This window comes from Notechis scutatus, chromosome 3, assembly GCF_049901735.1.
Source record: "Notechis scutatus isolate UNSWTSFEM ecotype Mainland chromosome 3, rNotScu1.2, whole genome shotgun sequence".
Lineage (NCBI taxonomy): Eukaryota > Metazoa > Chordata > Lepidosauria > Squamata > Elapidae > Notechis > Notechis scutatus.
The window spans coordinates 32,420,186-32,437,272 of record NC_142011.1 but is presented as its reverse complement, the minus strand read 5'-3'; the positions used below and the strand labels follow the sequence as shown (position 1 = coordinate 32,437,272).

General features: G+C 40.7%; 1 protein-coding gene across 1 annotated transcript in view; it reads right to left on the bottom strand.

Annotated features, from left to right (window-relative positions):
- The window catches only part of AHCY (adenosylhomocysteinase), a 37,111-nt gene that overhangs the window by 16,479 nt on the left and 3,545 nt on the right, over positions 1-17,087 (bottom strand). The window contains exons 2-5 of the mRNA XM_026681671.2: positions 16,313-16,503; positions 14,652-14,727; positions 6,613-6,765; positions 551-663 (exon numbers count right to left, since the gene is read on the bottom strand). Coding sequence (XP_026537456.1) covers positions 551-663; positions 6,613-6,765; positions 14,652-14,727; positions 16,313-16,503 — 533 coding nt within the window. The remainder of the gene's footprint in view (positions 1-550; positions 664-6,612; positions 6,766-14,651; positions 14,728-16,312; positions 16,504-17,087) is intronic.

Below are 17,087 nucleotides of genomic sequence, written 5' to 3'. Positions count from 1 at the left end.
AACTTTCATATCACAAATCACTGGTCGAATACTTCCCAAGCATTTAGGACTGCGTGATGTATCGGCGAATTATGCGAGCAGATCCCAGTAAGGTATATTATTATTATTATTATTATTATTATTATTATTATTATTATTATTATTATTATTATTATTAACGCTTGTATACCAACCATTCCCAATGATTCATTTAGATATCAAGCCATGTCTTTCTCTATGACCATGTTCTCCCTAGACCACCATTTCAAAGCCTCCAGAAATTGCTTTATATTAATTTATTACATTTATATGCCCTTTGACTCCCAACGATTCCGGGCACTTTTAAGCATTTCTGAATGCAAGAAAGACCCATAACATTTTAATTTTGATGCCAAGGAGATATCACCTCATTCCCTGTTTAAATGTAATATTCTATACCTTCAGTAGGAAGTAGTCATACACACATAAAGGGGGATATGGAAACAAACCCTTCATGTAAAATATGAAGAAACAGTAAGTTGCCAGCTAAGAAAGGAAAAAGAAGATAGAATACATGAATACTGGTTGTTACCTTAGTGACAGAGTCATTAACATTAATAGCTGGTAACTTCAGGGTTCCATTGGTATGCATTTTGTAAAGATTATGGACGCCAGTGGTCGTCTCCTCAGATATTCCTTTGATTCCTGCAAGGAAAAAATCCAACAGAATTTACTGCACTAGCTCTTACAGGAGGATATCTTAAATTTCATTCTGGCAGGACGACAGTCAATAGTAATGAATAGACATAATCTTTTTTTTTTACACATTAAAAAGGGATAAAACTTACTCTTTGGCCACCTATTTATTTTCTTTCAGTGTAAATATTTTAAACACTAGAAGACTTCAGAATAAATATCCTGTGCGTGGGCAGAAGAAAACAATATGTATGATCAAGAAAAGATTCAAGGTTAACCCAGGAAGAAGGCTCTTCCTTCAGTGACGAACAACAATATAACATTCTCAGAAATTGTGCAGCTGTTTGGAACATCACCTGAATTTCGAATAGCTGATATAAAATAATCCTATGCTTACTTCAAACTGTTAAGTTAATGAGGGTACTCAATCCTTTTTCATGGAGGGATTCAATCAGCATTTATGGATGCCTTGTTGAAGCAGCATCACTTTGCACACTGCAACTACATTGAGAAGATATTGTGTCCAAAATCATCTGAAACTTGGATATCTGAATACCGGTAGTACTTGACTTATGACCATATTTTATCTCCTTTCATGCCACAGTTGTTCAGTAAATCATGGCAGTTGTTAAGTCAGCAACACAGTTATTATGTGAATCTGCCTTCCCCATTGACTTTGATTGCAAAAGGGGATCACATGGCCCCAGAACACTGCATCATAAATATGAGTTAGTTTCCAAGTGTCTGAATTTGGATCATGATGATGACCATGCCAATGCTATCGTCATAAGTGTGAAGAACTGTCATAAGTCACCTTTTATCAGTGTCATTGTAACTTCGAACAGTCACTAAATGAACTGTTGTAAGTTGAGAATTACCTGTACAACAATGCTTGCATCTTCAAAGAAATACACACATTTATAAAATTTAATACAGGGTACAAGAGTTACTTGTTATGGGCAGGGCAGAGTAGAAAAGAAAATGTATAAGCCTAGTTTAACAAAAAAAAAAATCTACCAGTTATGGATGGAACTGCTTTGCAAAAATGAATTAAGCAAGCAATAAATATGTCTTCTATTGAGGCATAGTTTCTATTTTCCTTTTGGTATTAGAAATGTCCCTTCACTGTAGCTATTAGCTATTTTATTGTAACTTCATCTACAGTGGATATTTTATAGTAACAAGAATTGAGAACAGCATTTGGCCTCACTGAAGGAATCAAATAATATTTAGTGTTTTAATGTCCTGTATCCTCTTTCTGAAAATAACACTAAATGTGTCCTGTACATATTATATTGTTGACATAAAATTAGAAATCAATCTTTATGTCAGTTCATATTCAAGAATGTACTGGAAGAAGTGTGACTATGAATCAACATCTGGCTGCCTACAGAACACTGATGTTACATTGGCTTTTCATCTATGTTATAGTAATATCCTTCACTAGTTCAATTAAAGTTCACAACAGTTGATTAAGCACAATTATGTCTGAGATGGAACTCAGATTTAAATTATATCAGCTTCTTTGAAATAAGAAACAAGAAAATCCAAGCTGGACTGTATGTCTGTATAAATTACATTTATGTTGTTTCTTCAGTCTGAGCTTACTTAGCTGATCAAGTACATGTAATTTGATAGGTCCCAGTTTACAGGACTTTGATTTATTCCCATTTCCACGCAAGACTGAAACCAAATGTAGATTTAATTATCGACTGTTGGACTTGAAATTTGAATGTTATTCTATAATCGCAATTGGCCTAATACAATTGTTTTATTAAGGATTTTGGAATATTCATAAAGCAATTATCTTTCATTTTAAATTATCTCTTTTATTTCAAGATAATAAAAGAGATATTTGGAGAGGAAGTGTATTTTTGAGAAGGTGTGGTCAGCATTAACTTGTCCCTCTGGTTTCGCTTTTTGTGGATATTGGATTTTCTATGGAAGAGTGTACTGTAGTACAGGAAACTTAAGGCATACTTTTCATTGAACAAAGTAGTACTATAAGGATATAAAATTTAGCTCTTAAACCAATCAGAGTGTTTCACAAAAGTGAACAATAGCCTTGTATAATGATGAGCTCTGTGCCAGAGGTGGTATTCAGTAGGTTCTCAACAGTTCTGGAGAACCAGTAGCGGAAATTTTGAATAGTTCAGATAACCGGAAAATACCACCTCTGACTGGAGATTTTACAATATCCTTTCCCTGTCACATCCACCAAGCCAGGCCTACAGACCTGGTAGTAAAAATTTTTGAATCCTACCACTGCTCTGTGCCATATATTAACTGATAACCAATCACCTATTGATATAGTATTTTAATAGACTGCATATTCAAGAAGACAATTTTTTGTATGAGCATGCTGATAATTAAATATCTTGATATCAGTTCCAACCATTAAATACATCTGGTAGTATCACATTTGACACAAATATTTGGATCCCGGGGAAGCAATAGAAAAAAAGATCATAAATACCTGACAATGGGTGCAAATTGTAAATTTTTAGAAGAATGAGGCAAGAGATAACCAAGTATATCCCCATTTGCACCTCTTAGCAATAGAAAAATGAAAAGAGAAAAAAAGTTGAAGACTAATCACTTTTGGATGTTCAAAGGACAATTCTGCCCTATATGTCTCCTGAAATATAACTGATGAGTCAAAATAGACTTTGCAATATATTGTTTGTTAATGTAAAGAAAGAATTACTAGAATAACATCTTGATAGACTAGAAAAACAAGGCCTCCCTCTAGTGGGCTTTTTACAAAATCTTATTTACATAACTTTATATCTCGATTACCAATTAGTTTCCCTTTTACTTTTAGTGCATAGTTTAATGAATCACTGTTACAACTGCAATTTTATGTAAAAAATTATAACCTGTTATTACAGCTTAAGAAAGCTATCTACTAGTAATTGTACCCTCTCTCATGGCCACAAAAGCTTCTATATTTCTACAATTTTGGTTTCTTTCTACATACACACACACACACAAACACACACACATATATAATATAGTTACAGCATATAACTATATATAAGTGACCATATTAATTGCATTTTGATGTAAGTTTAATTAACTGCAATTTAAATTTCAGTTACTCTTGAACTGCCTATTTTGTGTAGCCCCTTCCATATCTCTAAAAAGTCAAGGGCAGCACTGAACAATTGCTCCCATTTTTGCTTAAACAATTACAAAATGTCCAAAGGTACAGGAGCCTAGAAAGTAATTTTGTAATATTGCCTGTGTAATACTGATGGACTTGTTAAATCAGCAGGATTATTGTCTCTAAAAGAACCAATGTTGGAAGATATTGGTCTGTTTCCTTATCCTTGTCTGCTGTTAAAAATAATGAACAGGATATTAGAGGCTTAACTTTGCAGGTTTCAATTTCACTACATCATTGGAAAACAGCCTTCCTCAAATTTGTAGCTTAAAGTTGGTTTTTGTTTTTCCAATATTTGTGGTTTTTATCTTTAGGAACTTTTTTCTACTCCATCTTTATTAACTGCAATTCATCAATTAATATATGCAGTTTGCTAATTATGTGGATTGCCACTTGAAACAGCATGGATTTGTACTATGCTGGACTAGAAGTAGTCCTTGACTTTTGACTGGTTACTTAATGATCAAAGTTACAATGACACTTCCAAAAGCTACTTATAACTTGATTTTGAAGATATATTGGCCGTACCCTCCTCTGGTCACATGATCTCATTTTGAGTGTTTGACAACGAGTTCACCTATATGGTTATTTGCAGTGTCCCACAGTTACATGACCATGAACCAATTGGCCTGTTCCCAATGTTTACTTCTGGTTTCTTGCAAAAACTGCCCACTGGATAAAATGGATTTGTTTAACAATGGTGGTGTTTAACCACCTCAAAAAGGGCCATAAAACCAGGCATAGTCACATGGCTACCTGCTTAATGATCACAATTTTCAGCAATAACTCTGAGCTGAATTATAGTCATAAGTCAAGGACTATCTGTTAGATGTTGATGATAAAGACCTGAGCTCTGATGCTAAAAGACAAGTTCTTGGCAGGCATGGTTTGAAAGCTGTAAGAGAATACCTATTTACTGAGGGGATAAATGTATTGTAATTCTAAGCTATTTCTAGGTGTCTTCAAAGTTCAATTAAGAGAAATCAACACAGTCCATAGGGCTCTGATTCTGCCATGCATTACATACACAGATACCATTCTTGAACTTAAACCTACCATCACATCTAGGAATGCTAAGAAGGGGAGTCCTCATCCAAGTCATTTTTCTTCACAAAAGAAAACCAAAACAATCTAACCCTAATAATTGATGTGAATTTTCTGAATTGGGGTGTGTGTATGTTACATATTTTACATTCTGTGAAACAGGTTGATAAATGATGTAAAAACCAAAAGCATTGATTATTTTCTCTTTCTCACTGGAAGGTGACAATATTTTTATTTAGGTTGGTTTTGATGCGTAAGCAAGCTTTAGTTGCTTACCTAAGAAGATAGGTCTGAGCACTTTCTAATCCACAGTATAAACTTTTCATTTGTAGGATTAATTACTTTACTGTTTTATATCAATCGTCTTGAATGCCATTTGTTTATTGGAAAAACAGAATGCAAAGCTAAAAAAAAAAGATGAATAGGAAAGATGTGAACAGGAAGCCAGACTTTCTGGTTGCCAGAAAATACTGCATTAACTACTAAATCAGTGCCTTTCAAACAGCAAAACATGACGAGGCAGAACTGCATTGTGCTATCACAGAAGTGCACATCCTTTTGAACAATTTATTTTTTAAAAAAAATTATTTTGGCAGCCATGAGTTCAAAATGCTCCTCCTCATATCCTAGGGTTTTATTGCTGATTTATTTATTCTATTTAAATTCCTAATCTAGTATATACAGACCAAGAAAATGTCATAGTAACATAGCAGAGCAGCTACTTGAACATTTTCTGATTTGTCCTTGAATCTTCCACTTCATATTCACCTGGAATATTCCTGAACAATTTAAGATTTAGAGGATTGAAAAATGGGAGAAAACTTTCAAGATCTTCAAAAGAAAATGTTTTTTCAAAATCAAAAGAATAGTATTGATTTTTTGGTTTGGCTACTTTCCAAAAAGTTCCTTGTATATTTTTTGCAACTGTGGGACATATTCAGTCTATAAAGAATAAATATATGGCATTTCTTCTGACTAGATTCATCTGGCATTACTACATTGATACCAAAAGGTTCTATATATTACAAAAATTCTCTTGTCAGGATTTTTAACAGATGAAATATAGCATCACAGAGCAACAATTTTTGAATATTATTTTACAGATGGTCATGTTATTATTAAGGCTGCAAAAAAATCTGGGCATAGCACTGCAAATACTGAGAAACAGCAAATACTGTTTCAGTTTCCAAACAGCCCTCAACTCTCTCACATACTGACAGGAGACTAGCCAGATGAATACTGATGGATGCTGGTAAGCAGAGGCACAATTTTTTCCCTTATTTTCCTCCCCAAAAACTAAGCCCGATCACATAGTTTCATAGCGAAGCACAGGTATAGAGTTAGTGTACTATATAATGTGTCAGTATTATTATTTTTATATATTGTAAATAGTGATGTCTATTGCTGGTCTACCATAATAAAATTATATTCTTCTGTATTATTATAGGTTACAGAGCATTTGGCAACACCAAAGATTGGAGTTGAAAGGACCAAGCCTATTCTGGAGGAATGGGAGGAAAGTTTAATGCCAATAAATCCTCCTTTCCCATATGCTAAGTCAAATGGGGCTTACAACATATCTTGTGGGCATTTCTTGCCTTACAAGTAAAATGCTTTGTTTTGGGTGACTATGAGTTTTGCCTACTCATCCAGCCATTCCTTTAAAAATGAAACAATTACCTCCCCAGTGACTTTGAATGTACAATAAATTAGAAAATTCTAAGTGTTTTGGAAGACTAGACAATTACCTTTCAGGAGTTGAGGATATTTGGTATGAACCAAGCTGGTGAGGTCTCCACCATCATCAAGAATCATGTTCAGAGGTTGTCCATCCTTGAAGTAGAGGGTCTGTTCAATACACCATATATATTCTTCATCCGTTTCTCCTTTCCAGGCATATACTAGACCAAATCAAACATAAACCATATGGCTTATAATTTCTCCAGCAGTGTTGTTATAACCAACTGAGTGAAACTTGAGAGTGTAATGACAGGAAGTCCTAATGTAAAATTTTTCCTTGAGGTAGTAAAAAATATTCTCTGCGTAGAAAACTAATTTTCCCACGAATAAGATTGTGATCAGCACTCATCAGTTTCTCACAGATCTAAGACACTGACCTCAAAGCCTTTCAGCAGAGAAAGGCAGTAAAAAAGTGCAGTCTAAATGTAAATACTACAAAGGTATTTGTGAAAAGGCAAGAACACATTTACAGAGTAACTTAGCTTTATTTAACTCAAGGTAAAGATTAATGGTTAGATCAGCCTTCTTCAAACTGATTACTCTTCAGATGTTAAAACTCCCAGAATTGTCAGCAAGGTGTGGCTGAGGAACATCCATGGATGCTGGGAAAAATGTATTTATGAGCAAGTGTGAAGAGACACATTTCACATTTCCTTGCTCTGAAGCCAAAATATACTTAACAGGTTTTTTTAAAAATAAAGAACTAACAAAATCCCACAATTTTCAATTCCCTTCCTTCAATCCAACTGCTAATTGATGTATTCATCCTTTAATATTCATGTCAGTGTATCCTCCAGAGGAGTTAACTATGTTAAGGCTTCAGGAACAAACATAGTTGCGTTTTAAATGTTTTAAGGATGGACTTGGAATGGGCGTTGGTAGAAGTTAGCGTGAACGCCCTTTCTATCTATGCTGCGAGAGAGCCCAGGATGGGTTGACTCCTTCCTATGACATCATAGCTGAGTCTGTACTAAGATATAAAAGCCAGCCCCCGGGAGAGACCCCAGCTTTGGCAAAGATACTTGACAGACTGAAAGGTGTCTCTGAAAGCCCAAAATAAATACAGAAATATGTCTTACCCTCTCCGGACGAATCAAGGGAGGGGCTGGGCTCTCACGCAGCATAGATAGAAAGGGCGTTCACGGTAACTTCTACCAACGCCCATTCTCCTCCATGCTGCATCAAGAGCCAAAGCTTGCATGTCCATGGACGGGTCCTCGTCTGGCTCATCACACCGACTGTGGAACCACTCGTTAAAGCACCCGTCTGCCGAAGGCTGCAGTCGCCGAGGCAAAAGCATCCAGATGGTAGTGTCTGATGAAAGGAGACGGGGATGTCCATGTGGCCGCACGACAAATCTCCTCCAAGGATGCTTGGGTCGCCCAGGCAGCAGAAGTGGCCGCGCTTCTGGTAGACTGCGCCGTCAGACCTCAGGGAACCGGAAGGGCCGCAGCCTTTGTAGGCCTGCTCAATGCAAGACCTGACCCACCTGCTAATAGTAGGAGAAGAGGCCTTGTGCCCCAAGTGAGAAGGGAAAAAGGAAACAAACATGGCTTCCGACTTCCTGAAGGAGGAAGTGCGCTTCATGTATATTTTAAGAGCCCTTCTTATGTCTAGCATGTGCCACTGCCGCTCTAAGTCATGGTGCGGGAGAGGACAGAAGTCAGGCAAAACAATGTCCTGGGACCTGTGAAACCAGGTGTTAACCTTCGGAATAAATGAGGGGTCCAGACGAAGAACAACCCTATCATCGTGAAAGGAACAAAGGTCCTGTCTGATGGAAAGCGCAGCAAGCTCGGAAACCCTCCTGGCAGAAGTGATGGCAACAAGGAGCACTACCTTCAGAGTCAGGAAACAGAGAAACACTGTTCTAAGGGGTTCAAAGGGGGGCTTTGTAAGGGCATTAAGGACCAAATGAAGGCCCAGGAAGGATACCTGTGAACCACCGGAGGGTGCAGGTTGGAAGCCCCTTTCAAAAACCTCCTGACTGAAGTGTGATGGGATAAGGAAGGAAGCGAACCCCATGAAAGGACCGAGGAGAGGGCCGCAACCTGCCTGCGTAAGGTGTTGGGGGCCAAACCTTTCTCCAGCCCATGCTGAAGGAAGCTAAGAACTTCTGCCAACTGGGCGGAAGCAGGAGAAAGACCCTCCCTGAGGCACCATCGGGAAAAAGCCTTCCAGGTGGCATCATAGATGCGCCTTGTAGAAGGTTTGCGAGAAGCCAGGATAGTGAGGATGACCCCTTCTGTAAGATCAGCCTCCTCTAGCCGCTGCCGCTCAAGTGCCACATGGTCAGCTTGAACCACTGGGGCTCTGGGTAGAGCAGGGCCCCCTGGTGAAGGGAAATTAGATGGGCTGGGATCCTCCAAGGAGAAGCCACTGATAGGTTGACCAGGTCCACAAACCAGGGCCTCCTTGGCCAATAGGGTGCCAGGAGGAGGAGCTCCGCATGTTCCTCCAACATCTTCCGAATTACTGCCGGAATGATGGGAAGCGGGGGAAAGGCGTAGAGGAGACCCTTGGGCCATTTGTACCGAAGAGCATTGGTCCCCTCTGCTCCCTGGCAAGGAAACCTGGTGAAGAATTTGGTGACTTGGGCGTTTTGAGGAATGGAGAAAAGATCCACCTCCGGTGTTCCGAATCTGAGGGAAAGATCCCTGAATAGAGACGGAGGAATGGACCATTTTGCCTGGTCAACTAGGCTCCTGCTGAGCCAGTCGGCCTGGGAGTTGTCGACCCCGGAGATGTGGTCCGCTGAGATCGATAACAGGTGTTTCTCTGCCCATAACCCCAGCCGTAGAGCCTCTCTCATGAGGGCTTTGGACCTCGTCCCCCCTTGCCGGTTGACATGAGCCTTTGAGGCCATGTTGTCCATAAGGACTAGAACATGAGAGCCGGTCACTGATTGCCTGAAATGCTTGAGAGCCAGAAAAATGGCTCTGAGCTCTAGCCAATTTATGGGAAGGGTCTGTTTGGATCTGGACCAAACACCCTGAGCTATCTGGCCCTGCATATGGGAACCCCAACCCAGGCTGGCATCGGTGGTTATCACTAGCCTGTCTAGGTCCCTGAACAAGAGTTCCCCTCCAGACAGATGGGAAATGCCACCAATTGAGATATCTCCGGATTTGTGGCGGGAGTGGGACCTTGATGGATGAGTGGCTGGTTCCTGCTTGTTGGTAGGGAAGCAGGAACCACTGGAGGGCTCGGAAGTGGAGCCGAGCCCAGGGGACGATGCCAATACAGGAAACCATCTTTCCCAGAAGTTTGGACAGCAGCGACAGGGGGACCATTTGATGTTGCTGGATCTGGCTGATGATCTCTGCAAGGCTCTTTCTACGAGCTGGGGACAGGAAAACCTGGCACAACATGGTATCGATGACTGCTCCCAAGTGTTGCAATTTGGTTGTAGGAGAGAGCTGGGTCTTTTTGGTGTTGATGGAAAATCCGTGCCTCTGGAGACGTGACAGGGTAATTTGCAGATCCCGATGGGCCGCAAGGATGGAAGAGGAAAGAATCAAAATGTCATCCAAGTAGCATTGGATCTTCACTGGAATAGAATGCAGAGATGCCACCAATGCTGCCAGAACCTTTGTGAACACCCTTGGAGCTGATGAGAGGCCGAAGGGAAGTGCTCGATACTGGTAATGGGTATTCTGATAACAGAAACGGAGAAACTGGCGATGATGAGGCCAAATTGGGATGTGGAGGTAAGCCTCAGTGAGATCAATGGAAGAGAGGAGGTCGCCCTCCCGAACACTCTCTAAAATAGAATGGAGAGTCTGCATTTTAAATCGCCTATATTTTACAAATTGGTTGAGAAATTTTAGATCAAGGATGGCTCGCCAATCCCCTGAGGCTTTGGGAACGATGAAAAGGCGAGAGTAAAGCCCACGTCCCCGTTGATATGGGGGAACAGGTTGAATAGCCCTGATTTCAAGAAGGTGCTGAATGGCCTGATTCATGAGGGCTTGCCTGGAAATGTCCCGAGACACAGGACAGATCAAAAAAAAATTGGGGGGTGGGGTTAGTCCAATTGTAACCCTGTCCTAATAGTGCTGAGCACCCAGGCATTCATCGTTGACTCCTCCCATTTGGAGTCAAAGAAGGCTAGGTGACCTCCGATGGGTGGGAAAACAAGGGATTACTTAGAGCGATGGAAGGAACGACCCCCTCCCCCCCGAAAGGGCCATTTACCAGCAGAAGGTTGTTGCCTGCCAGATGTTTCCGCCCGTTGGTCTTGGCGCTGGGAGTATGGTGAGAGCGGGGAAGCGAGATGAGGTCTCCGTTCGGAAGGCAGGAGGGCGATAAGGAGCAGGGCGACAGTCGGCTTTCTTCCCAGAGGAAGAGAGAATTTTATGTTTATCTCTGGTTTCGATGAGATAAGGTTCCAGAGCATCGCCAAAAAGCTTATCGCCTGCGAAAGGAACTGAAGCCAGCTTCCATATTCGGCATGACTCCGCCTGCCAATTTCGGAGCCATAAAAGTCTTCTTGCTGCTACAGAAGATGCCATGAACTTGGATGCAAATTTGGCGGAATTGAGAGTGGCATCCGCAGTGAATTCCGCCGCTGCAATAATCTTATTAAGGTCTTGGTGAGACCGAAGGTCAGAAGCAGGCAATCTATTCTGGAGTTGGCGCAGCCACCGTATGGATGCCCTGGTGAAGAAGGATGCTGCTGTTGAAGCCCGAACAGCCCAAGCAGCAGCCTGGTGATTGCGCTTGAGGGTCTGTTCGGAACGTTTATCATCCGGTTTCAGGATATCGTCTGGCTCCGTGGGAGTGCAAAAAGATGAGAACGAGGCCAGAACTGGAATGTCAACAGAAGGCACTGCCAGGGCATTGTCCAGAGCTGCACTGACATTGTAGAAACGCTTATCTAGAGAATATGGGTGAGGACCTGCCGAAGGAGAAGCGCACTGTTCCTTGACCATGTCCAGGAACAAAATGGGAGAAGGCAAAACCTCTGCATGCACTACAGGCTTGGAGAAGAGCGAATCCCCTTGGCTAGAGGGATTTCCTTGTGGCTTGGGAGCCACTTCCTCTGGCGACAGCTTGGCAGTGACCAAGGCCTTGCTGAGTAATGGTCTGAAGAGAGTAGGTTTGAAGACCAATGCAGAGGATGTCTGCTCTGGGCGAGAATCCTCTTCCTCTGAAATATTTTGGTCAAAAATCTCACCCTCTTCACTCTGAATGAGAGGAATAACTATATTCAGATGGTGAAGGCCTTCCTTCCTCATCAACCTCCTCCCATTCTGGTAGAGAAGAATGGACCCTGAGGTCCTGAGGCCTGTGTAAATCAGGATGATGAGGCAAGGAACTTATAGATTGAGAAGGGAGAAGGGCCTGAACCCTTTCCAGAGGTTGAAGAATTTGCTTGAAGCCTTCAGCCAATCCCTGCCTAATGGCTGATGAGACTACATCTTGGATATCCCTTGGTCTATGCTCAAAGGTAGAGGCAGAAGGCCGAAGGCCCACTGCTGTGGGAATGAAGGTGGCTTCAGGCCTAGTATGAGGAGCGGTTTGAGGCCTGGAGGGAGGGGGAGGAGCATAGGGCACAGAAGCCTGTTGGAAATAAGGCCCAGATCTGCTTAAATCCTGAGGATCTGACTGGACAGCAAGAGCCTCAGGAGACCAGGATGGAGGATGGAAAGGCTCATAGATAACTTCTCCTCCCCTGGGAGGGCTTGGTTGGGGCCCACAAGTATCACCTGAAACATGCTATAGTTGCACTCCCTTCTGTTGAATAGTTCTGTTGAACTGCCTCTCTAGAGCTGCATGTCTGCGCTTCTCTCCCCTCAATTCAGCCTGAGTTGCCTTCTTAGGGGCTAGAGCCTTAGCTTTGATTTTAGCAGCCACCTCCCTCTGGACTGATTGGGTGCGTTGCCTACATCTTTTTCTCCTATTGGGCTTAAGAGACTGTTCCACTGGGGGGGAAAGCTCTGCCAGAGCCTTATCTTGCTCCATTTGTAAAATAAAGGCTCTTGCGTTGGAAAGAAGCTGTTTAGAAATTTTTCTATTAAGCCCCTTAGGGTATAAATGGCCCCCGGGCTTACAAAATAGCCGCTCACCTCGTGGTGGAAGGCTTGAATCCAAGATGGCCACTGACTACAGGAAAACAGGCTCCAAAATTGAAGAATCGCTCCTTAGGCTATACAGAGCCCCGAGCAAAGTCACCAAGGGAAAAACACAGCAACCAGCTACACGATCAGCTGGCTGGAGCTCTTATCAGTTTGCCGATCGTGTTTACAATCGCTCCAAACTGCATGCGTGGGGGAGGTCTGCAGACGCTGCCCAGCTTGCCTACACAGAGCTCTGTGACGCTGCTCCCAACGTTGCAGGGCTCTCCTGAAAGAGCAGCTGCCCAGATCCCTGGGAGCTGCTTGAAGCGAGGAAAAAAGTACTAAAGATCGCTGGTGATTGCTATCTAACAGAACGCTTTCAGAGACACAGCTACTGACTGAAAGGAGCTGAGTCAAAAGCTGGGGTCTCTCCCGGGGGCTGGCTTTTATATCTTAGTACAGACTCAGCTATGATGTCATAGGAAGGAGTCAACCCCATCCTGGGCTCTCGATGCAGCATGGAGGAGAATCCCATTGACTCCATGATTTTGCTTATAAATGAACTATGGAGAACCTTTCTCCAGTGTTATCTTTACTTCCAAGAATATGTCTGAGCTGTAAAGGGCCTGATAACCATCTTACAGTAATATAAATCAAAGCAATTAAACTATGTTTTTTTAATTTACTAGGTTAAAAGTCAATCTGTCTTCCATCTATTCCAGAAACATCTATTTCAGAATCATCACTAACTCTTTAATTGGTGTGAGCTGCTCAGAGCAACTGAGAATTGGGCTACCTACAAATTGTATTATTATTTTGCAGATTGATGTGCAAGTAAGAATATATTGTTCATTCATTCGTGTTTTGCTCTATTTCTCTTTTTTCTTTACCTTTCTCTAATTCCAAGACATTATTCCCTATGTAGATCATGCAGACTTATTTCTTATGCATTCCTTATGAAGACTTATTAAGAATATATTGCAAAGGATACTCTTCCATAGCATTTGCTATACTTCCTTAACAAGCTAAAATCCAAGCCAGCAAGTGGGGCTTTAGGTCTGTTTATTTTCATGGGAATGAAGCATAATCTTAATCACTGTTAGTCAGGATTAAGCCAATAAAATAATGAGAGTTTTTTGCTTTTCGTCACACATGCAAAAATAGTTAATGATAGTAAATTTCAAACAGTTTAATCATTAAATCTATCATCCCATGGTACTGCAAAACTAAGCCACATCCTAAGTCTGTGCAGATTTCAAAGGCATCTCTTTGCCTTAAATAAATGGGCACAGTTATTCTACATTACAAGCAAGGCAGATGTACCACTGATTAGAAGGTATCATACTTCATTTCTCACAAATATTACTCTCAAACCTACATCACGCTTCACAGTTTGTAAAGAAATTATATTGTGACAAAAGAGAAATCTAAACTTTCAAAGTCCAAGATATTCTTAAATAGTGTGAAAACACACTTCACTATACTTAAGATTCACCAGTGTGTAAAAAGCCATATCACCTAAGCACTTCTGAGAAAACAAGAACAACATAAGGTATGCTGTAGGTGTGCTCTTTGCATTGAGATCATTTAGAAGCGAGAAGACTCATTATACTGGATCCAATATTTTGAAACAGGAAATGTAATCCTTTTTCAAAACATTGAATCTATTGAATCCAGTAGGGCAAAATCTTCAAGATCACATATCTGCTAGTTTCAAGATCAAAAGTCTTCTGATTCTGCTACAGTATCTATATTATTTTCATCCTATACTTCCGGATTTTTATTTTCATTTAATTATTTTTAATGGTAAAGCAACATTCTAGTGTTCTTTTTTCACTAGGAAAAAAGGAGGTTATCCTGATAGCACACATTCAACCAGAGTAACCATCAATATATAAGGAACCACCCAATTTTTTTCTCCCTTACTTTACTTTATACCCACAGGACTAAAAAAGCTCATAATTTTTAACAATGCGAAACATTACCAGGAATTCCAGTTTTGGCAATAGCTGCAGCAGCATGATCTTGTGTGGAAAAAATATTGCAACTGGACCACTGGACCTGAAAAATAATTCAAAATACGATCAGCACTATATTCAATAACTCTACAGAGTTAATGAAGCAATCTCCAAAGTTTACTACTTTCACAGAATTTAACTTGGGTGAGGAGGAATGCTTTAAAGGCAAATAGTTTGAAAAATCAGGAGATCAATTATTTCCCAGTGAAAGCTGAGTCAGAGTTCAAAGCTTTGTGCCTGGTTAAACTAAAAGCCTTCCAAAACTCAGTAACTGAAAATCAGAATATAAATGGCTCTTGAAGTGACTGCTTACTTAGGTTTCTTTTTCTTGCTTCAGTTAAAATTCTTGATAGCTTTTTTCATATCCATTTAATCATTACATTGTAAGAAAACCTTATGGGTGGCTAGTTTGCAGCTAGGTCAGACACTGTTTTAAACAATGCCATTGTTTCTTTGGTTCTGCTGCACATGTTTCATTTCAGCTTTATAGTTTGGCACAAACACACACCCCCCCAACTCATTGCACTTGTTCGACAAATCTTTGCAAAACTGAGCAGTATCAACCCAGGATTAAGGAACTTTCTGAACAAACTAATTTGTGTGCAGGGGATCAGTATTCCAACCACATTTTCAATTGAGCAAATAACAATCTGGCTCCATGCACTATGTTAAGTCATAACTATTGGGTTTACAGATACAAACAAATCACACTATAGCATGTGGCCCTAATCCTTTACATCAGTGCCAAAATACAAACATTAAAGCAGAGCTATCTTTGTGCCAGCTATAGCCATGCCTAACTAGCTATAATTACTATGAAGCACTAAGCCATAATTTTATCAACCATGCTTTTTAGAATAAAACTTAATTGAGTTTGCACAACATGGTATGCCAAAATCAATGATTTACAAGCCACAATGACTAGGTTCGTATAAACACACTGTAACCGTAGCATTTTTACAAGATTAAAATGGAAAGACTCAATGTAAACTATAACTACCATGTAATAATATGTTTAATTTGGCTGGTAGAAATAGTCCCAATAGCTTTGAGCAGAGTTCCCAACCTTTTTGGCTTTGTGGACTAGTGGGGAAAGGGGGAGGAATTAGGGATAGTTCCGCACGTGTGGTAGGAAAGCGTGCATGTGCAGCTCCATTTGCATGAGTGGTGGGCGCATGCACCCACGTTTGCTACTTCTGCAGCCTGGTTTCAAAAGGCCGGGGACCCTTAGCTTTGAGATAAATATAAGCAATCAATTAAGCTTTCACAGTACTGTGTTTTTAACTGCCTCTATCAACTGACAGTATTAGCAATAGCACTTAGACTTATAGACCACTTCATACTGCTGTATAGCCCTCTCTAAACAGTTTACAGAGTCAGCATATTGCCAACAATTTGGGTCCTCATTTTACCCACCTCCGAAGGATGGAAGGCTGAGTCAACTTGAGCCTGCTGAGATTTGAACTGCCAAATTGCAGGCAGCTGGCAGGCAGCAGAAGTAGCCTGCAGTACTGCACTCAAGCCACTGCACCACGGTGGCTCATTAACCTATAAATGGGCCATCTGGTATCATCCAAATACATCACAACCATTCAGGAGAGTGCAACTTAACTTAAATGCAGCCTTACCTCTGCCCCCAGAGCTGTCAGGGTCTCAATAAGAACTGCAGTCTGCACAGTCATGTGTAAGCAACCAGCAATTCGAGCTCCTTTCAGTGGTTTTGTAGGGCTGTACATCTCACGCATCTTCATCAGCCCTGGCATCTCATTTTCAGCAATGTTCAGAGCCTTGCGTCCCCATTCAGCAAGGCTGATGTCAGCTGCCGATTAAGGAAATAATAGACATTTAAATATGGCATACTATATTATATCCAAACTTCCAGAATAAAATGTTAAGAAAGGAAACAGGAATCCCTTGTGCTAAACTAAAAACATTTGTTAGTTTTAACATTTATAACAAGCACTATTGACAAGAGTATCAATTTGGTGTAATAGGCACCAAACGAGCTGTAGTTTTGTCTTAGTCACAAAGGAAGCTGAATGATCTAGGGCCAGTCAATCGCTCTCAGCCCTAGGAAGGAGGCAATGGCAAAACACTTCTGAAAAAACTTGCCAAGAAAACCGGAGAGGGTCTTGTCCAAACAGTATCAGAGAATCAAACACAACTGAATGGAAAAAAATTGTCAAGAAGGAATTATAATCTTCAAAGCATTTAAAGTCTTTTAATTTAAGTGCTCTTAGAATAACTATTAATGTGCAAGTATTTCGTGGTGTAGCTGAGTTAAAAAAAATACAAAGGTCATTCATCAGCCTTTCAAGAACTAAAGGGGAATTCCCCACCACCAGAACTATCATACAAACTCTATACAACTCATTTATCAAATGTGATGACTAAATAACAATT